Consider the following 23,556-nt stretch of genomic DNA (forward strand, 5'->3'; position numbering starts at 1 on the left):
GAATAGGATGGGGTAGAAAAAAACCTGGAATCCACTAGAGACAAACAGAAAACAACTACCTGAGGAAACAGTAATATGTTTTCAAGTTCAGGAGTCCAGTGAGGGAGACTCTTGAGCTGAAATGTATGTGAAATCTTGGAGCCTTTTGGGAGGATGAGAAATACAGAGAGAGGAGCAGGATAGATAAAATGAAGAATATAAGGATGTGATATCTGCTTGCAGTCACCTGTGATGTGGATAATTCTACTCCCTTTGTAGTGCAAAAGACAAGTAAATAATTATGATAGAAATTATTAAGTGCTGAGTGTACATAGTCACTTAACGTGTCAATATCTGCTAAAGTTACATAGTTTCCCTTTTATTCGACTCATTATATACTTTTCTTCCTCCATGACTTTACACATTGTTCCAAACTTTATCTTATTCTTCAACCAAAATCTATACTGTTACCTATGATTTTCCCACTAGTTTTTCCTCATACCAATCCAAATTCTCTTTTCATGAAGATCAAATTAAACATTTGCCTCTATAACAATTACATTCTTGATTAAAGCCAATCCATATCTCCCACCCATTGCTGAGTTTTAAAATTAGCTACCTTATTAACCAATTAGCTACCTTATTAACCCTTTAAGGTACTTGTATTCTCAAATCTGAAAATTTGTGACTGTCATCAATTCTGGAAAATTCAGCCATTACTGCTTCAGACAGCCTTTGTCCTCTACTCCATCCTTCTGGAACTCCATTTAATTCTTATTCTATCTTAATTCTTATTCCTGTGTCTCAGACTTTCCTTCAAAATTTTTATCTCTTTGTGTTGTACTCTAGGCAACTTCTTTAGCTATCTTCCAAACTAACTCTTCTTTTGTTTAGCCTATCCTCTTAGTTTTCAATATCAAATGTTAACATTACCTATATTTTTAAAAGTTCTATTTGGATGTTCTTCCCCACAGCATCAAAAATTTATCAACTATTGGTCAATCATGCTTTACTTTTAACCCCTCCTTTTCTTTTCTTTTATTTCCCCCCTGGTGCTAGGGACTGAACACAGGGCCTCATGCATACTAGGCAAGCACTCTGCCTCTGAGCTACTTTCCCAGCCTTCCTACATTATTTTGAAACAAATTCCAGATATCATTTTATTTGATTCATTTTAATCCCTGCCTACTCTTATTGGCTTATCATTCATTCTTTGCTTATGTTTTAAAATTCTTTTGTTCTTTCTTTAAAGATTTAAGTTTATATTCTCCATATAACAATTCCATTATGTTTCTGCATATTCATTGGTGGGTTTATCCTCATGTACTTTTATTTTATAAATTTTCATATTTACATGACATTAGAGTATATTTTGGTATATTTATACAAACATGGAGTATACCTTATTCTGATTAGGATCGCAGTCTTGTGGTTGTACATGATGTGAAGATTCACTTAGGTGTATTCAGAAATAAGCAAATCCCCCCAAACCAAAGGTTGAATGTTCTCTCTGATATGTGGATGCTAATATACAATGTCAGGGGAGGAGGAGAAGAATAAAAGTTTAATGAATCAGACAGTGGAATGAGTCTACCCTCAGAACTTTGAAATTCGGGATGAAAGTTCATGTTGGATAGAATTCATCCCTAAGCTTCTAAAACATTTAATAGGTTTTAATTTTGCCTCAAATTAATTTTTTAAAACCTAATCTGAGCTTAAGTTTCTTTACAGTAGTATTACTTCTAATTCTTTTCTATTTCTCACATTGTTAAATGGAGGTCTTCAGTATTAAAGATCAGAGAGGCATAAAAAGCATTTTAAAATGCTTATACTGTATTTAAGAACAATTATTTTCTAGCAACAGGTGAGGCATGAAAATTTAAACCAGATTCAGTTATGAGGAAGAGGGTGAGACTGGGTAAGGAAGAAGGCATTTTCATGTAAACATGAAACATGTCTTTGTCCCTCAGATTCTGCTATGTGTGTTATTTGGGAATCTACTTGGGAATCACTGTATCAATCAGAATGTCATATTCCTCAGGTATGTTGATATAAAAAAATACAGGTTAAAGAAAAAGGCTAAGTTTAGAAATTAATCTTACATAAATTATTTCCATTCATTCCATTAATGATTATCTAAATTATCTTCTGTGATAGGTACAAAGATAAGCAACATATATTCCTGTTTTCAAGTGGTTCATAGTTTTATTGGAAAGGTGGAAATGTAAATAAATATGAGTAATAAAATGATTTTTGTAAGGGAAGAGTACAAGGAAGATTGAAAAAGATGAGACTCAAATTGGGCTTTAAGAGATGAGTCACAAGACTGAAGGCAGAGAGGACACAATGATCAGAGGAAAAAGAATGTACAAAGGTTAAAGAAGTAGATAGTATATTTTAGAGAGGATATAGTTTCATGTAGTTAAGCCTAGAATATGGGAAATAAGGATAAAAAGACAGGTAGAGCAAGATCATGAAGGGCTTTGTATGACAACAAAATAATTTGATCTTTAACTTGGAAACTATAGGCTAGCACTAAAGGGTAAAACACGAAGGGGTAGAGGTCAATCATCTCAGGAAGTACAGTAGAGCCCTAGGATCATATTATCGTATGCCTATAGATGAAATAAATTTTTGTAGAACAAATAGTTCAAATCTCAGCTCCATATCATTGATAAAATGTTTTAGAACTTTAGACAAGTTACTTTTACCTTTCTGGTCCTCAGTTTGCTTACCTGTAAAATATGCACAATAATATGCTATCTGTTGTCTAGAGTTGTGTGAGAACTAAAAGTTAACAGAAGCCCAGCACTAAGTTTTTATTATTTTTCTTACTGTAATACACAATTAAAAAAATATACCCAGGCAGAAGGATGAGAAACAGGCAAGTTAGTAAGCTATAATGAAGAACACAGACTTTTATTTTAGACAGACTAGGCTTTAGTGTCAAGATACTTGTGATGATTCTCAGCTCTCTCACTTTCTAGCTGTGTGGCCTGAGAAAAATTAGAAGTCTTGGGACATCAGTAATCCCTAGAACAGCTAAAATAATTATAAAATATATCTCATAAGATTACTGAAAGGATTAAACGAGAAACTATATATAATGTGTCTTATTTAGAACCTATTACAGCAACAGAAGCTCCAATGTAGTATGTGAACATGATTAACTTTTTCAAGAATCTTGTTTGTGGGAAGCCGATCAATAGAGCTACAAGGAAACAATAAAATAATGGAAGGAATGCAAACATGTAATAATAATCAAAGATAAGAGGAAAAGAGGTTAAGATATATAGGTCACAGCAGGTATAATTGATGGAAAAAGGTTTCAAGATATTACAAAGAATGGGAATTAGAAGACAATTTAGATCACAGACTCTAATAGGAATGAGACAGCCTTCTTTCTCTGAAACCAAGATGATGATGCAGAAAATTTAGTGAAAGGTAGGAGGAATATGAAGTCTAATGGGCTTAATCTAAAACAGAAGTAAAGGAGTATGAGATGGGGGAAACAAAAATTACTGGTAAGAGTTGGATTTGAAATGTACAATTAACTTTTAGAGTAAGCCTTACTGAGGGTGGAAACTAAAATACACACTGTAAGTATTACTAACTTCAGCAGCACTTAGCATATGAAAGCAGAAAAGCTACATGGCAGGAATAATTTGCTGTTTTGGGTTTACACAGCAGCTATGGTATAAAGACAAGGTCGAAGGATGTTGTGGGGGCATCAGCAAGGAAACAGTTCCGAATAACACTGATTTTAGGGTGCACGGAAAAGGAAATGAAGTTTGGAAGGAACTAATAACATAAAAAATATCTAGAATATTAAGGAAATGAAAATATGTGATTAAATAGTTAGCTTTATGGTAACAAAGCCGGGAGTAATAAGAGCTATCATTTACTACTCAACTATCATGTACAGGTATTATTTTAGGTGTTTTATGCAGTTATCTCATTTAGAAGAACAAGAGATTTGGTAGCGAAAGTTTGGAATACTGAATTTAAGATTTCAACAATTTATTATATATTTTATAGAAAACTAGACAGGAGGAGTTTGAACGATTCCCAGCACAATGAAATGATAAATGTTTAAAGAGATGGAAATGCTAATTACCCTAATCATTCTATATTACATACATGTATCAAATTATCATACTATATTACATAAATATGTATAATTAAAATAATTTTGAATGAAAACAACAGATTTAAGTTGTATAGAAAAATTTATTGCTAAAATAACCCAGGAATAAAAGTACAATGGAGCCGAGTTACAAGAAATTTGAAATAAGGGTGTGTTGAATGGGTTGTGTGGTTTAAGTCCCTCCTAACAATGGCAAATGTTAGAGCAAAGGAAAAAACAAAGTCATCCTTAATGAATTTAGCAGAATGCCTGATGGTCAAGAAATGATAAAAACAAAGAACAACAACAAAAAGGTCCAGACACAGAGGTGCGCACATGTAATCCCAGCCACCTAGGAGGCCAAAGCAAGAGGATCATAAATTTGAGGCTAGATTTAGTAATTTAGAGAGACCCTGTCTTAAATAAATAAATCGAGATGTAGCTTCATGCTAAAGTGTCCCTGATTTAATCCCCAGAGCAAAAAAAAAAAAAAAAAAAAAAAAAAAAAACTAACTGATTCTATATATAGTTGATAATCCCCAAGGAGTCACATAGTCTGAGGAGGATATGACATGTTCATGATATATTATTTTTTTTCAAATTATGATTGATTTATTGGCATGTAACCCCATCACATGATGAGGAGCATCTGTATAAACATACATGCATTTATACAAAGGCCACCTCTACTTATATGGCATACATATTAGTTTTGACAGCGAGGAAAAATTAGTCTATAGTTTACATACTTGAAAAAAAATTAGTAATAATTAACTGATATAATCATAGTAATATTATTTAATAGTAGAATCTAGAAGACCCAAAGGAAGGTAAACCATTATAGTTTCATTACAAGTTAAAAACCCAGCATCTAAGATGATCTCAATCTCCCATGATAGCTTGATCAAACTTGTTATCACAGGAAGGGGGAGGAAATTCAAGGAAAAAGAGAAATTGCACAGCCCCCCCGCCCCCCTTTTTGAGCAGTACTAGGAACTGGATACCAGGAGGTTCTCTATTACTGAAATGTACCTGCAGCCCTTTTTACTTTTTGAGACATGGTCTCCCTAAGTTGTCCAGGCTGGGCTCAGCCTACTGAATAGCTGGGATTATAGGTATATACCATTGTACTCAGCTATTATGTTTATAATATAAAAAGACCAGTTTTATAAGAAAATAAAAGAGAAACTTGATATAATACAGAACCATTAGTCCGTAGCTATTAAGAATTCTGGATTATACCCTAGGCTAGTTATTTAACCTTTAAACCATAATTTCCTTAATTTGCACAATATAGGAGCTAAATTACATAAGCAATTAAAAAACATTAAGTGGCAAAATCCAAATGACATCTTACATAGAATTCCAAAACAAAAAAAAAAGGACTCTGTGTTACCTCCTGAGACAATTTTACAGAACACTGGAACTCCCTGGAATATAATTTTAATTTTTTCTAGAAGAATTCTAGATCTAGGTCATTTCTACAATTATCTTACAATTTTAAGAAGAACTATTGATTTCTTTCATTCTTTGTTTATTCAATGGTGATGGTGATAGATCGCAGGGCCTCATGCATGCTAGGCAAGTGCACTTACCTTTAAACTTCATCTACAACCTCTATCTATCGACAGGGTCTCTCTATTAAATTGCCCAGGCTGGTCTTATACTCCTGGATGCAAGTGGTCCTCCCAAAACCGCAGCATCCTATATAGCTATAGCTAGTACAACAGGAGTAGTCCAAGCCTTATATTTCTATAAACATTTTCCATAAATAAATATTCTATCATTATAAGAAATAATAAAAGAGTAAAAAGCACATGTAAATGCAAAATGTACTATGTAAACATAAAGAACTATTGTAATAGGAAATGTGGTCTCTGCCAAGAAGTTTATAATCAAATTAGGGGCAAGGAATAGGAATATTGGGAGCTATAAGGACTAGCTGGTTTGAGAATATGGCTTTACTAAGCCATGCAGTGTCTTCAAAGTTTCAAAGGGAGCACAACTCCAAGTGGGAAAAAATGTCTGATATCATAGAGTAGAAAAATAATTTTAGTTGTAGATCTCAAGTTATGAACAACCAATAGTTATCACAGACTTTCTAGTGTTCTAAACTAATAGTTTAGATAGTTTCTAAACTATTTTCTCTTTCCAGGCATTCACCATTTTTTGTACTTTTCTCTCTGTGCCACCTCTATCTTTATATCTCATTCAAATTATCATAGGGAAAAGAACATACCTTTAGAAGCAGGACACTGAAAGTCTAGTAGTTCTAAAATTTATTAATATGTAACTGTGCTGGTTTCTCAGTTACTTCAATGACTGCAAGACCCAATTTATTTTAAGTTCTCTTTTTTAAATATACAACTCTCTCAATAACCTTACTACATGTGAAATCTCCCAATTAGTCATTTTCATTTGCTTTCCTTTTTTTGGTACCAGGGATGAAACTAACACAGGGGTTCTTTACCACTGAGCTATATCCCCTGCCCTTCTTATTTTAGGACAGGGTCTCACTAAGTTGATTAGGATCTTGCTAAGTTGCTGAAGCTGGCCTCAAGTTGCAATCCTCCTGCCTCAGCCTCCCAAATTGCTGGGATGCATCACAGTGCCTAGTTTTAACATAGATTTGATCCTCACACATCTCACTGAAATAGATAATATAAAAGATTCGAAAACTGGACTACACAACAGGCTAAGCATTTTGTTAAGTACATGTAACATTTAAGTGGTTGACATAATTTTGAACCAAGAAAAGCAATAATAAAGGTCTGAGCTAGTATGCTTGCTTTGAAGACTTTATTGGAAAAATATCTTAATAAAAGCTGGAGGTATAACAGCCAAAATATTTTCATAGATTACATCACCATTAAGCCTTACAAATCTGCTTTCTGAATATGATATAACAAAAAGCTTAAACTCTTTAATTTTCAGATAAAGTTATGATTGATTTTTAACATTTTCATCCCATACTCAAAAAATGAATTTGAATCTAAGATCAAGTCATCATTGTATATCTATTGAATATACTGTGACAAGTTAATTTCAATTGGGTTCTATAGCCACAGAATGGATTCTAGCTATTTATATCTTCATGAAAGACACTGAGAACATGGAAAGTGAAGAGACTTGAGTGTAAGAGCTCCTTTCTTTCTTTCTTACTTTCTTTCTTTTTGATATGGGGGATTGAACCCAGGGGTGCTTAACCACTGAGCCACATCTTCAGCCTTTTTTATTTTTTGAGACAGGGTCTCACTTAGGGCCATGCTAAATTGCTGAGGCTGGCTCTGAACTTGCAATCCTACTGCCTCAGCCTCCTGAGTCGATGGGATTACAGGTGTGCACCACAGTGTTCGCCAAGAGCTCCTTTCAAACTCAGCTTTGATAAGATAACCTGAACATGGTGGGTCAGAAGAATCACTTCAGTGATTAGACTGGGTATTATTAAAACAACAAACACAATATTAGATTTAGCTGGTTTGTTGATTTTTCTAGTTTAATATAAAGCACACATTTTCAAGTGAATGCACAAATGAAAGCTAAAATAGGAATCTGATATTTACCTGTACATAAAAGTAGACTTTTATGTAACTTACTACATGAGAAATGTCAAAAAAATATACCTTTCTTTTATTCTTGTTAAGAATAAAGTCTGTTAAAGTCTTCCAAAATAATAAAACATTTAAAACATTCAAAACAAAATTTTTAGTATAATGAAAATTCAAGTAAAAATTTCCTCATCTTACCCTGTCTAGTTCCAGTGTAAACTTCTGGTCCCATGACTGATTGGAAATGGGTTTCCAGCTAGTTTGACCAACCACAGTATTATCTAGCTTCAAAACAGCACAGACATCATCTGTAATTAAAATTTATAAGCTTGTTTAAAGACTTTAAACCTTTAAAATATGCTACCACTATAGCAATGAAAAATCTTAAGATTCTTTGAAAATATGTTTTTTCATATTTAATTCTTTAGTTTTTTAATCCTAAATTACTATATAAACACTCCCACTAGACCCTTCCAGATTATCCTGTGTTTAATAAAACACAAATGGTAACTGCTATCTAGTTTGTACGTAAAAGAATGTGAATTAAAGGATTCGAAGTTGTTGTTTGCCACAATGGATGATCAAAAATCCAGTTTTTTCTTTGTTTAGTCTTGTTTATATTTAGAGTTTGGCAGCCTCAAACAACTCTTTATTTTCACAAACCCTCTCTCTAAGCACAATCAACTACAGACAAGTTCACTTTTGTACTCTATACTAGGTTTAATTGTCATATGCTTTTTCATCCTAGATATACACTTATGTATAGTTTACAACTATACTTCACAATGTCTCCAAAGTGCTTCCTAAATATTTTTTCATTTTATTCTCCTCAATCCTAACCCTCTGATTCCTATTAAAGTTGACTTGCAGGTTGCTATCCCAGTACATAGGTTTGGTCCAATAGTAAGTTATGCAAATTTCAATATTAGTTTTGAAGTATCACCAAACCATTAAAAGAATCAAGGTATGATCCTACAAGAAGAACAAGTCTCATTGTCTCTGTATATTTTTCAGGTGGGCATAAAGAGTGATTTTTCAATATTTCATTCTTTCAAAAGAATTACCATTGTTTGTCATTCATTCATACATTTTCAGTAAAATAAATTCTGCTGCCCTTTTGCTTCCTATCATTACAGGTTTTAATATTTTAAATTTAACTACACAAATTATAATTTCAAGTTTTTTTTCCCACTTGGACACCTTCCATTCTTTTCTGTCCCCATTGATAATTCCTTTGTCTAGACCCTTTCATTTGTAATATTCTTTAAAAAAGTGTGGTTACTGAACTGGACAAGTCATCGGTTTTTAGGAGATTTCGACTACTTCCACTTTTACTTTTACTCGTTCTGCTCATGAAAGATGATCTGGCTTCACTCGGACTCCAACCAGGTAGAGCAACAGATGTTGCTTTTGATCGTCCAGGGACATTCTCTAGGATGTCTTGGCAGCCCATAAGACGAACTTCCAAAGTACCTAGTAGCATAAATAAAAACAAATAAGAATATCAATTCTTAATATATAGAACCATGTTTCTGCTATATATTCAAAAAGAGAGAAAAATAAAATTAAAAGGATCTTCTAAAATAGCAAAAACTCTTCTCCTAGAGGACCTATAAGGTTAACTATCAACTTTCCTGCTTTACTCAGAGAAACCACTGAAAATTTTTAGAAAACTGTAAGAACTTTTAAAGGAAAGAACAATACCCCCCAAAACTGACTGTAGGGCATAAAATAAGTTACATGAAACTCTTATATATTTGAATACTCATTTCTATTAATTACATGAAAAAAAATTCTTGAATTATGTGGATAGAGAACTTTGAAAGGGGAACATGAAGTTAAATAATACATCTATTGAAATAGCATACAGAAATTATAAATAAGTCTGACAATGGGAATAATAGTTATGGTTACTAGTATTCAGCTAACATAGAAAAGGACTTCACAGGTTTTTTACATAAACAGCCACTGTTCTGTTTGATATGTAAAATTACCATATTATCTTTCCATTCTGAGAGGTTAGTCAAATGAGTAAGGGTTGTAATTAAGCATAAAATAATTGCTATTTTCTTAGGCAAATAAATACTAAAAGTGTTCAAAAGGCCATCTGGAGACGAAGCTTTGTTATCATTTGGGCTACACTATATAAGAATTAAAAATGCTGCTTTAAGGTTTGGAGAGTGGTAGAATTCAGTGACACACAAGGTATCTCCCATACCTTATTCAAAGTACCAATCAGCACCTGCTTATGAATAAAATGCTTGAGGCAAGGGAACCATCTGAAAAATCAGAAACAGCAATACTCAGTGTACACAGGGAAGAAGCCTGTTCTTACCAACAGGACTGAAAATCTTAATTCCTGGAACACTGGAGAGTCTTGCCCCACAGCAGAAAGAACAATTACCCGTAAATGGTGCTCTTCTTATACATAACAAATGAAAAAGCAATACTGAAAATATAAAATAAGAAACTCTGTCCTAGAACAAAGCTTAAAAATATTTACAGAAATTAAAAAGTATCTAGCACTCAACAAGAAAAAATTCAAAATGTTTTCCGTCTAATCAAAGATTATCAGGTGTATTTGTTTTTTTTCTCAGTGTTTCAATTACCACAAAGTTAGTAGCCTGCCATAAATGTTAGAATTTGCAGACAAGGACATTAAAATAATTATTATAGCTATATTCCATCTGTTCAGAAGTTGAACAGATACATGAATGAAATAAAACAGACCCAAACCAAATTTCTAGAGATACTTCATGGACACTGTCTGAGATGTCTTTAAAAGTACACTGAATGAACTGGTGATAGATTAAATATTTAAAAGATTAGTGAAGTTGAAGACACAGCAAAAAAAAAAAAAAAAAAAAAAAAAAGACCAAAAATGGAAGAAAGAAGACTTGAGAGGGGGAAAAAACAGAACAGAACATATGTTAATGATGAATTTAACAACATGTAGCCTCATATGTGTAACTGAAGTTCCTGATGAACAGCAGGGAGAAGAGGAAAGAGATATATATAACATACGTATACACCTATGTATACATATATGTATATGTATGTAGATTATATATATATATATATATATATAAAATGAATATGTAAAAATTCCCCAAATTTGATGAAGACTATAACCCAAAAAGTTCAAGGAATACCAAAGCAAAGAAATACAAGTAAACCACACGATAAGCCAATTTCTCAAAAGCAGTGATAAATAGAAAACAGTAAAAGTAGCAAAAGAAAAAAAACATTTCACATACAGAGAAATAACAATAATAATGAAAGCAAGACTAGGTACTTTAAATGTGTAGTTTATTATATGTCAATTAAAAGTTAATAAAATCCCTCTCACAATGATATTGATGATAGTGGCACAATCATATAATTTATTAAAAAATCATAAATTGTACATTTAAAAATGGGTAAATTCTATGGAATATAAATTATGCCTCAATAAACCTATTAAAAGTTGGGGAAAGAGTAGAATTTCAGTTTTTTTCATGTGTTGTTGTGCTGTGGAAATATTATTTTACTATAAAGTGATAAGACAGATTAAGTATAGTGGTTATCATTTTTATTCTAGTTCAAAAAAATAACTTGTTGTATTTGTTTCTTATTTGCCTTTTCATAAACTGGCAAACTTTGCTAATTTCCATAGTAAATGTTTAGCTGTAAAAGCCATCCTGGGGAAACTGAAAACATCTGGCTACTACTTCAAACCCTGGAAGCTTATTAAATATTTTAGTAATTTCAATGTATCAGGGCATGACAATGCTCACCACCTGCTTTCATTTAGAACAAAACAAATCTGGAGGGCGTTAAGATCTTTATTAAACATCTAGAAGTTTCTTTATTTTATGAGATGACATAATTGCAACTTCATATAACCATATTAGAAACAGATTAAAACTACATTCTTTACCTTCATAACCTATAATGTAAAATTTTTAAAACAAGCAAATCCAAGAAATGCTTATATTCCAAAGTAGAGGCTATGAATTACAATAGAATAAGTAAATTTATTCTTATTTCTTTCAACTGACTGGAAAAACTAATAGCTATTTTACTAATTCATAATTCAGTATTACATGTTGGTACAACTGAATTAACATTCTTTTTGATTCTGAAGATATCTCCTCTTATAAAAACTAGTAAAATCTCACAATATAGAGCAAAAACCCTTATTTATAACCTTATATCAAAGTAACAACAAATTTGTGAATTTCAATGTTATAATCATATAACCACTAAAAGAAACTATAGAGTTAAATGAGACAAACCACAAATAGAAAGCAGTAAAAAAAAGTCAGATTAGAAAATGCTCTGGATTTATCCATGTTTATCTTTCATCATTTCTAATCCTTTATAAGTACCATTTCTCTTCTCGGTTATTCCACATTCAGTTAATGATCCAGTAGATGCTTAAGGAAATTAGACATTTTTAAAATCAAACTGCCTTAAAAATTGTAAGATATTTTTTAGAATGGTGATTTATATGATTTTTAAATAGAGTTTAGTAAGGAAATAAATGATAGAAAAACAAACTGAAAAGAAGTTATATAACTGAAGAACAGACTACAATAAAAATGGAAAAATTTTCCAGTCATATCAGCCAAGACTTTAAAAGTGGTTCTATTACTTTTCTAGAAATACCATTGATTTTCAAATATTTGAAATCATATTTTAATCAATGAATCATTCAAAAGTTCTTGAGTATCAATAATGTGTTCAGCACTAAGCTAAAAGATGATGAAAGTAAGATAAGAAGTATAATTCCTGCCTAATTATTGAATATTATTTAACAAATATTCTTTGCATGTATTAAACGCTCTGTGTTAGTGGCTACGATTATATGTAAGCAGATGATAAGGTCTTTGTTTTTATAGGTCTATATTGCAGTTTTGATTAAAAAAATATGTACAGTAAGAAGATGAATAAGGCAAAGACATTTAAACAGAGAAAGACTGTGCATTAACTAATTGTGACAGACGACGGTACATAAACTAATTTAAATAATGGTAGGAGTTGTATAAGATACAAACAGTTAGAAAGATAAACAGGTACTATAATATGTAAGGTTAAACTAAAGATTCCCAAACATTTTCAGGAACAGTGCTGTAATGTTTCCAATCATTTATTTTTCACTGCCCCATGGATATACATTATATCTAAGAGCTATGTATTAAATAACAATTCCGTCTGACTTAAGATACCACTGACATGTTAACAATTTGAAAAATAATACACACAACTTAAAGCTTGATGGCAGCCTCCGTTCCTGGTATAGGGTCTTGGTGCCAGAGCAAATAGAGAACTCTCATTCTCAAACTGTAGTTGACTGCTTTGACATGTCTGTGGGATCCCTAAAGGACTAACACCAAGGGCTTATCTTTATTGTACCCCAAATCTCTAAGGGCAGAGAATCAGCTAATTGGAGGGCATATGTCAAAAACATTTAAAAGTAAATAATCAGGGCACAGTTGGGGCAAACAATATATAAGCCCAAAAGCCAAGGAAGTGAAATGAAATGCTTTGGGGAATAAGGCTTTGCAGTTTCCACGTTACTGTGTGTACATACACACACACATACACACGCACACACACAGCCAAAGAGAAATTCTGGAACTGAAAAAATATGATAAAATGATGAAAGTTACTAGAGTTATTCAACAGCAGATTTGAGCAAGCAGAAGAAAATATAGTATATTTCGTGATAGTTCAGCTGAAATCATCAAGTCTTAGTTAGGAGCAGAAAGAAAAAAGAATAAAGAAAAAATGCAGAGCCTAAATGAAATGTGAGATGCCAGATAGCACACAAATACATAAATAATGGAGTTCCAAAGGAAAAGAAAATGAAAAGAATAACATTTGAAGAAATAATGGCTGAAAACTCCTCAAATTTGATGAAAGATATGAACCTGTACATCAAGAAACTCAAAGACTCTAAATAGGATACACTAAGAGATTCACCTTAAGACACATTAAATCAAATGGTAAAAAAAAAAAAAAAAAAAAAAAAAAATCAAAGGAGATAATTTTATAAAAAGTAATTCATCACCCACAAGGAATCTTCAATAAGACTAATAACAAATTTCTAATTAGAAACCATAACCATCAGAAGGGAGTAGGATGCCACTTTTAAAATGGTGAAAGGAAAAAACTGTCAACCAGGAATCCTATTTATAGCAAATCCATCACTCAAAAATAAAGGAAAAATTAAAGATTCCCAGATAAAACAAAAACTAAAGTAGCTCATCAATAAGAGAATTGCTCAGAAATATGTAAGTGAAATTATTCAGACTGAAATGAAAAAACATTAGACAGTAGCTTGAAACCAAAGAAAAAAATAAAGAACACAGATAAACTAACTACATAGGAAAATATAAAATCAAGTACTACTATGTTGGTTTGTAACTCTTATGATTTAAATGACAAAGCAAAAAATTATAACCTATGTAAATGAACATATAGGTACAGACATAATTTGTGACAACAGCAATGCAAAGGGCGGGAAGGTGCACCTATAAAAGAACAGAGTTTCTGTAGGCTACTGAGTTACCAGGGTAACTACTAAGAAAAAAACAAACCCACACATAGATATTTGTAGTAGTTTTACTCATAATTGCCAAAACTTGGAAGCTACTAAGATGTCCTTCAGTAAGTGAATGGATAAACTTGTACATCCAGTTGATGAAATATGATTCAGTGCTAAAAAGAAACGAGCTGTCAAGTCATGAAAGGAAACTTTAAAAAACTACATATTGTATGAGTCTGACTATGTGACATTCAGGAAAAAAAGCCTAAATAGTAAAAAGATTAGTGGTTGCCAGGGCTGGAAGTTGGGGCAAGGGAAGTATAAACAGGCAGACACAGAATTTTTAGAGCAGTGAAACTATTCTGTGTGACACTATAATGGTAGTTACATGATATTATATATTTGCCATAATCCATAGAATGCAGAACACCAAGAGTGAATACTAATGGAAGCAGTGGCCTTTGGATGATAATGATGTGTCAATATAGATTCACTTATTATAAAAAACTGTCAATCTGGTATAAGATGATGATGTGAGGGAGGCTATGCATATGTACAAATGGGATTTATAAAGAATGTCTATATTTTCTGTTCAATTTTTCTGTGAATCTAAAACTACTCTATGAAACCAAGTTCATTAAGTATAAAAGGAAACAACAAAAAAATAGAATAAAAAATTCAATCCAACACAAAAGAAGGTAGTAACATAAGAATTCAGGAAACAAATACCAAACTGTCAGAAGCAAGCTCTTTTATTGTATAAAAATCAATTTGGCTGAGTTTTATCCCTTGTTTGTGGGAAGAAGCCTCTAAATCATGGAACGACCCTAGAAATAGCAATGTATGTGCTCTTCATGGTGGAACCCTTGTATCACACCTGACTTTACGCTCAAAGGTTAACTCAAGGTAGGCCCCTAGACAGTTTCAGGATGGGGGACAACTTTGCTAGAAAACACTAACAATATTACTAAGGGATTGAAACTTTGAGCTATGTATCAGCCTGACCTCCAGGGCAGGGCAAGAGGTTAGAGATTGAATTTAATCACATGGCAATGACTCACTCTGTCACACCTACATAATAACAAAGTCCCAATAAAAACTCAGGATATGCAAAGCTCAAGTGAATTTCCTCATTGGTGACAGACACCAATATGTTGGGAAGGTTACATATCCTAAGAATACAAAAACTTCATATTTAAGACCTTTCTAGATCTTGCCCTATGAGTCTTGTCCTTTGACTGATTTAATCCGTATTCTTAATAATAAAACTACCATAATGTTTTCCAGAGTTCTGTAGGTTGTTTTGGTGAATTATCCCAGAATTGGTAGTCAATTGGTTAGAAGTGCAAGTTACCTGGGAACTCTAGGCTTGCAGGTTAAATGAAAGCAATGTTGTGGGGAACATGCCATAAACCAATAAAATTTTACCTAACTCTTAATAGTTAGCATCAGAATTTATGGCATTTTATTAGTAATTACCTTAAATGTAAATGATAAAACTGTTCCACGGAGACTGGAAGAATAGATTTTAAAAATTATCCAATTATATGTTATCTAAAAAGAAACTCATGTGATTCTGCAATCTGCATTTGGGGTAAAATTGGGAGTTCATAACCCACTTCAATCTAATGTATGAAATATGATATGTCAAGAGCTTTGTAATGTTGTGAACAACCAATAAAAAAAAATAAATAAAATAAAAAGAAACTCATAATTTGATGCAAATACACATATAGATTGAAAATGTAAGGATAGAAAAAGATATTCAGTGCAAACAGAAACCAAAGTTAGCAGAGACAGCTCTACTAAAATCAGACAAAATAGACTAAGTAAAAATTGTTAAAGGAGACAAAGGACATTATGTGTTGATAAAAGCTATCCATCAAAAAATAATTAGAAACAGGGGCTGGGGATGTGGCTCAAGCGGTAGCGCGCTCGCCTGGTGTGCGTGCGGCCCAGATTCGATCCTCAGCACCACATACCAACAAAGATGTTGTGTCCGCCGAGAACTAAAAAGAAATAAATATTAAAAAAAAATTAAAAAATAATTAGAAACATATAATGCACCTAACAGAGCCCCAAAATATATAAAACAAAAATCTGTATAATTGAAGGAAGAAATAGACAGTTCCACAAAAACAGGTGGAGACCACAACTTTACTTTCAACAATGGAGGACATAATATTATAGCTATAATCAAAAAGAAGTAAAAGTATTGGGAGAATGGACAGAAACAGGAACACTCCATACACTACTTTTATATATGCTAATCAAGGTGGTGCAGATACTTGGGAGGTTGAAGTAGGAGGACTGCAAGCTTGAGCCCAGCCTTGGCAACATAGCAAGACCCTGTTTCCAAAATAAAAATGGGTTGGGACTGAAGCTCAGTGGTTCAATCACCTGTATCACAGGAAAAAAAAAAAAAAAAACAACTACCTCTTAGAAATAGAGTTACTATATGACCTAGTAATTACATTCCTAAGTATATACATACCACTCCCTGTCAAAATAAAAATTGAAAACAAGTGCTTAAACCAAAACCTGCACACAAATTTTCATAGTGGCATTATTTACAAGAGTCAAAAGTAGAAAGAACCCAAATGTCCTGACAAGTGGTTAAGCAAATGTGATATATATCCATGAAGTTGAATATTATTCAGCCATAAAGGGAATAAAGTACTAAGCGAACTTTGAAAGGAGTATATGCTAAATGAAATATGACAGATGCAAAGGCTACAAATTATATGATTCTGCTTATATGAAGTATCTAGAACAAATAAATGCATAGAGACAAAAAGCCAATAAGTGTTTGCCAGAGGGTTAGGAAGAAAGGGAAAAGGGAGTGCCTGCTTAATGGGTATAGGTTTCCTTACAAAATGATAAAAATGTTCTAGAACTATATAGTGGTGATAGTTACACAACATTTAGAACATATTAACTCCCTTTGAATTGTAATAATGAAGGATGATTAAAACATATAAATTTTATGCAAATCTTCCCATAATTTAAAAAAAATCTGCACACAACGATTTCCCCAGGGCCACACACATATACACACAAAACAACTTAAAAAACAGGAGAGATGTGTGCTACATACCTGTTAATGCTGCTGGTTTAGATAATGTACTATATTGGTTTTGTGTAGATATCATGCTTTGCCGTGGACTTAGTGTTGGTGATGCAACAAGTGAAAGCTCCTCAATAATAATACTGCTTTTGGGATGATTCTTAGGAAGTTCATTTAATCTTTGCTCTAATGAATACTTTAAAAGATCCAACTTCTGACTTGATTCATTAAATCTTGCTTGAGCCTTGCAAGTGAAAAAGATAATTATTGTTGCTTAAATAATCACATTCTTTGAATAATATACTAAAATATACTAAAATATTTATTTAAAATTACTTCTGAAAGTGCTTTTCTGTCTGTTACTTTTCCTGAGCCGAGTAATTTCATTACATTCTTTGCACCTTCTGCTACTGCAAACTCTATCCTAAAATGATGCCTTAATTCTTCCATCCGAAGTTCAAGAGGACTTATCACTGGTTTTGCTAGAGGGGGGGAAAACACAAAGTTTCATTAATTGAACATTTATTTGACTTTCTAACTTGTGTGATTAAAAAACATGAAAAAGAAACAAATTCCTCAAATATTAGAAAAAGTTAGTCCTTAAATCAATAAACACTGAAACAATGCCAGGCATGGTGGCGCATGCTTGTAATCCCAGCGACTTGGGAGGCTGAGGCAGGAGGATTACAAGTTTGAGGCCAGCCTCAGCAACTTAGAGAGGCCCTAAGTAACTTAGTGAGACCCTGTCTCAAAATAAAAAATAAAAAGTGCTAGGAATGCAGCTCTATGATTAAATGCCCCTAGGTTCAATCCCTACTATCAAAAAACAAAACACTGAAGTAATAATAAACTCAAGGTTTAAATTCAGAGCATTCCATTTAGTCATTATGAATCTAAATCACAAATTTGACAAAAAAAGATTTTAGAACTGAATTTATTATATTATGATAACATCATGAGACCAAAACACAGTTGTTACTTCATACTTATAGGCTCTACATCAAGTCATCCCAGGTTCAAAAATGATTTTTTTAAAAAGTGCTCATGTGTTGGTTGAATAAGTTAAAAAAAAAAACCTGTGTGTGTATGTATAATCAATATCCAGCTGTTACACTGTAAAAGCTATTTATATAGCATCTACATTGTATTAGATACTATAAGTAATTTAGAGATAATTTAAAGCCTGTGGGATATGCATTCATTTTATGCAAATACTATGCAATTTTACATAAAGGACCAGAACATCTGTAGGTTTTGGTATCCATCAAAGATCCTGGCCTCAATCCCCCAAAAGTACCAAGGGAAAACTACAGTTTCTAGTCCTACTTGTAGCAACTAACCATAAAGTTTCCCTCTGGAATAAAAAACAAAAACCATACATAACAAAAAGAACAAAACAAAGCCATACTCTTACATAGGCAGAAACAAATTAAAACAATATAAAGTGCTGATACTTTATTAAAATGAAGAAATACTTTCTAGGTCAATATATTCATGAAATATGAGGTTCAAGTATCTGAAACCATCTGTCCCATGTGAAGAGAGTAAAATCTGTAAGAAATGACACAAAACAAAAACCAAACCAAAACAAAAAAACCCTACAATGCTTTCTCCCCCTTAACTTTGAACCACTGTCTCTTCACTGTAAGATTTACTTAGCACTCTAGGCCCATAAAAGGATAATGACATTATATCTCTATTCCATCACCATTATCAAAAGCCAATTCATTGGTCTGGACTGCCTGAAGAATCTGCATTCGTATGACTTCTATTTTTGTCTTGCTGTCCTGGAGCAGTTGCTGAGCTGTACCATGGAGTTTCCGATCCTATTAAAAGTAAGTTTGAAAAGGTAAGCAGATAGAGGGACAAATGAAACATTCTTCTATCTTTTAAATAGATCAACTCATACCAGTACTTGTAGAAACATTTACAAAAAAAATTTTAAAAAGCCATCAAACTTAAGAGATATAACAGAAAAACAACTTCATAATTAAAAAGAAAATCTGAAAGAAAATAAGTAAATAATACTTGCTACTCTTCTGTTTTTAATGTTTTTTTTTTTTAAGAGAGAAGAGAGAGAGAGAGAGAGAGAGAGAGAGAGAGAGAGAGAGAGAGAGAGAGAGAATTTTCTAATGTTTATTTTTTAGTTTTCGGCAGACACAACATCTTTGTTTGTATGTGGTGCTGAGGATCGAACCCGGGCCACACGCTTGCCAGGTGAGCGTGCTACCACTTGAGCCACATCCCCAGCCCCATACTCTTCTGTTTTTTATAAACACATGGACCAAAGAAAGCAGACAGTCTCCAGGAGTTAGGAAAAGCAAGGAACCAGATTCTCTTCTGAAACCTTCAGGAGGGAATGTAGCCTTGCTAACACCTTTATTTTATTTATTTTTTTGGTATTGGGGATTGAACTCAGGGGCACTTAACCACTGAGCCACATCCCCAGCCCTTTTTTGTATTTTAATTAGAGACAGGATCTCACTGAGTTGGTTAGTGCCTCACTGTTGCCAAGGCTAGCTTTGAACTCAAATCCTCATGCCTCAGTCTCCGAGCCACTGGGATTATGGGCCAGCACCACTGCACCCAGTAATGCCTTGATTTTAGCTCAGTGATATCTACTTATGACAGAATAATTACCAAATTGTAACATAATAAATGTGTTGCTTTAGGCCACTAAATTTGTGAGAATTTATTACAACAACCATAGAAAGCTAATTTGGAACTTTAAAATATCATAAGTTAACATCATTTGCTTGGAGAGTTATATTAGTTGTCAATATGGGTATCTACAGAAAAAAATAAATAATAGATAAAAGTAAGTATCAGGTTAGGAAATACTTATGCACAAAAAAAGGCGATCTTTACAGATTATTTAAGTATCTCTACCTTTATTACTTAGGAAATATGTATTAATTTGGAAATAAAACAGCAAATAATCAACTTCTCCTAACACCAGAACCTATCAAAGTTAAGGGGGAGAAAGAGATAGGCATCAGCTGGGCAGTTTCATTTCAATAAACCAAACACATACATACACTGTTATGACACTGTGTAAAGGGGAGAAAGAAGATACAAATGTTAAGATAGTGATTTTGCTTTTATATAAGAGAAGAAAAGTGAGCTAAAAATATTCTGTCAATATCAAACATAGAGTAATATATACCATGGAGGAAAAAACAATTAGCAATTTATAAATTTTTCTTCCACTTCTTTCCTGTTCCCCAGGTCATTGGTTTAAGGAGCTTCTAGCCAGATTTTACTCTCTAATAAAGTATTAGATTTCACACCAAGGAGTTGAGCTCCAGTAGCTTACCTTAGATTATCAGTTTAGCCCATAAAGTAGGCATATACACACAAATACCACATACACATTTGATAACTGTGGTTTATTTATCTGTGACACATTATATATGCTTTCATGAATGTAACTATTCACCTTCCAAATTTAAAAGGAAAATACATTTTCCTATGGTAGTTTCTCTACCTACTACTAGTAGGAATATCGGACAAATGGAAGATTTAAAATAACTCTTTGAGATCAGACCAGAGTAAGAGAAAAACTTAGCATCTCAAAACTCACAATTAATATTCTGCCATCAGAAAGACATCAGCTCAAATTGTAATATGTAAAATTGGCCATCTTATGAAAGCCTTGGGTTTCTTGAAGAAACTGTATAAAAGGGGACATTACCCTATAACATAGCTTTTGTAAGCATTAGATGATAGTAAAATTATATTACGAAGTATTTAATTGGCATTAAAACATTCTCTTCTAGAGCAATAAAAAGAATGGTTAAGTATCTTATTTCAATTAAGTTTTATTTATTTATTTTTAATATTTATTTTTCAGTTTTTGGCGGACACAACATCTTTGTATGTGGTGCTGAGGATCGAACCTGGGCCGCACGCATGCCAGGCAAGCGCGCTACCGCTTGAGCCACATCCCCAGCCCCTCAGTTAAGTTTTAATAGTAAGTATAAATACTAAGAAAACTATACAGTAACATGCTTTTCAAGTATGCTGCTCTTTTTATTATTTTATCATTTTGTGAAATGACAAGTGTTATTTATTTCTTTAGAAATACTATTTTTCTTAATTATTTCAAGTCAACATGCAAGTAATAGCACTTGTATTAATTTATAAGAAAGTAAATTTTCTCCACCCAGACTTCTAGGGGATATGCACAGACGTCAATGTATAATGGAGGCTTTTAAAACTGATTTTGGATATCATCTACTGCCACCCCTGACCTGCACGGGCAGCTGAACTTGAATCGCTTGCTTGAATTTGCAGTAACACCAAATAAAACACAGACACACTTTACCTTTAAATAAGCTTCAGACAGCTTCTCTGCTCTCAGCCTCAGGCTCCCCAAAAGGCAGAGCAAGGGAAAGTCACTGAGAGGCTGGCAAGAGAGCAGCGAGCCCGTTTGGAAGTGAGCTTTTATTGGGGGAATTCTTGTTCTTAGAAAGTTCTATCCAAAAAAGGCCAGAAGAGGCAGGGTTACAAAGGACACCTTAGTGTAGCTCAACCCTCGAAGGTAATGCCTACACCTGAAGACAGGGACAATGCCCAAGTCACCACAAATGTAGTGACTGGTCAGAGCCTCTTGCTTCAGGACTGGAAGACATGGGTCATTCAGAGTGGCTCCCCCAAATCAGGCAATGTACAGTTACTACATATTAATTTTATGCTTTCTAGCATTTAATGAATTTTCACAATAAGTTATGCTCTCAGGAATCAAATGGGTTTTCTTAATTTAGCACCTAATTTGTAGAAGGCAAGAGAAGGTGGGCCCAAATGTATGAGAATAATTGACTTTTATGTTGATGAAGACTTTGGGAAAATTTTTATTTATTAGGTTGAATCACATGAAAATGCCAACATTTGACTGATTTTGAACTAAAATGGTTCAATTTAATAGACTAGTTTAAACAACTTAATTATTAGCACTCTACAATGTCTCGTGATTATATTTGGAATGGATAATATTTTATAACTATAAATAAAAATTATTATAAATTCTGTAATGTTTTCAAGTTATACATTATTTTATATTAAAAAAACCCTACTACTTTGCAAGTCACCATGGGATATTAAATTTTGTTCTAAAGTCACAGTTGGATAACAAACTACATCTCACACACATAAAACTTTCAAATAAATAAACCAACTATTGTTTTATTTTTTCTATATTTATTGCTTACTTTCCATATGCTAAATGTTGTCAGACCAGTGAAAATATGAAGAATAGTCAGAATGTTTCTTTATAAAGCACATAGTTTAATTAAGGAGATATAATAATTACATGTATCAGAAAGTTAAAAGTAGACAAAGAAAATGTCAAAGAAAGGTGGGATCAATTTTTGCGGATAGAATTCAGAAAGTTTTTCTAGATTGTTAACATGAAGTTAACTTCAAATATGTGAAGATTGGAGGACTTCTCATGTCAAGTAGTGTTAACACAAAATCAAACAAAAAAAACCCCAAATACAAAACTTCCATCCAAGACCAAAAAAGAGAAACAACAACAACAACAAAACATCCACAAAAGAATACAGGGAAAAATATGGAAGCATGTTAATTATGGTGATGGTCTCAAGAGTTTATACATATTTCCAAATTTTTGTATATTAATTGGATCTTAATAAAACTTAAAAAGACTGGAGGGTTGGTGGTTAGGGTAGATAGAGATGGATAGTATATCCAAATTAGGAAAAAGTATGAGAAAGCTTATGAGAAGTTACAAAATGCTGGAAAGAAGCACACATTTTAATAAGGAGTTTGTTTTTTTATCCGAACATATGAATAGCAGATATCTTTTCAGTATGCCTTATTGAACCCTCAGAGATACCATCCCCCTTCATAAAAATCAATGGTGTTGCTTAGTGGCACAACTGCCCAATGACAAAATGCCAAGATATATGACTCTTTATTTCTAAGGGGTAAGGGCAAAACAGTGGCCCTTCATCATATCTCTGTACTAATAATAGAAATATCTTAGTCATAAGGGGTTAAATGAAAGTAATTATAGTATGTAAAGATTAAAAAAAAAGAATAGTTTATAAATATTAGGCCAATGGAAGTAAGAAGTAATGAATGCATACTATAGCAGAATCCATCAACTTAACAAGTACTTATTGAGTATTTTGGTAAAATATCTCAATGTGCCAGGTATTGTTCTAAGCACTGGAGACAGAGTGATTATACCAAGCTGGATAACAAGAAATTTACATTCCAATGTTTAAAATATGATAAAGAAAGTGATCATGTAAACCGTAATTTCAGAAAGTGGTAAAAC

At 32.8% G+C, this 23,556-nt stretch overlaps 1 protein-coding gene across 2 annotated transcripts in view; it reads right to left on the reverse strand.

The window, feature by feature from the left end:
* PKN2 (protein kinase N2) overlaps positions 1 to 23,556 on the reverse strand; it is a 130,111-nt gene that overhangs the window by 27,399 nt on the left and 79,156 nt on the right. For both annotated transcript variants that reach the window (XM_081305063.1, XM_081305062.1), the window contains 5 exons: positions 18,961 to 19,078; positions 17,589 to 17,734; positions 17,283 to 17,496; positions 8,941 to 9,126; positions 7,852 to 7,961 (listed from right to left, as the gene is read on the reverse strand). In XM_081305063.1, the coding sequence (XP_081161189.1) occupies positions 7,852 to 7,961; positions 8,941 to 9,126; positions 17,283 to 17,496; positions 17,589 to 17,734; positions 18,961 to 19,078 (774 nt within the window). The remainder of the gene's footprint in view (positions 1 to 7,851; positions 7,962 to 8,940; positions 9,127 to 17,282; positions 17,497 to 17,588; positions 17,735 to 18,960; positions 19,079 to 23,556) is intronic.

The sequence above is a fragment of the Spermophilus citellus genome, assembly GCF_964194105.1.
Source record: "Spermophilus citellus genome assembly, chromosome: 9".
In the NCBI taxonomy this organism is placed as follows: domain Eukaryota; kingdom Metazoa; phylum Chordata; class Mammalia; order Rodentia; family Sciuridae; genus Spermophilus; species Spermophilus citellus.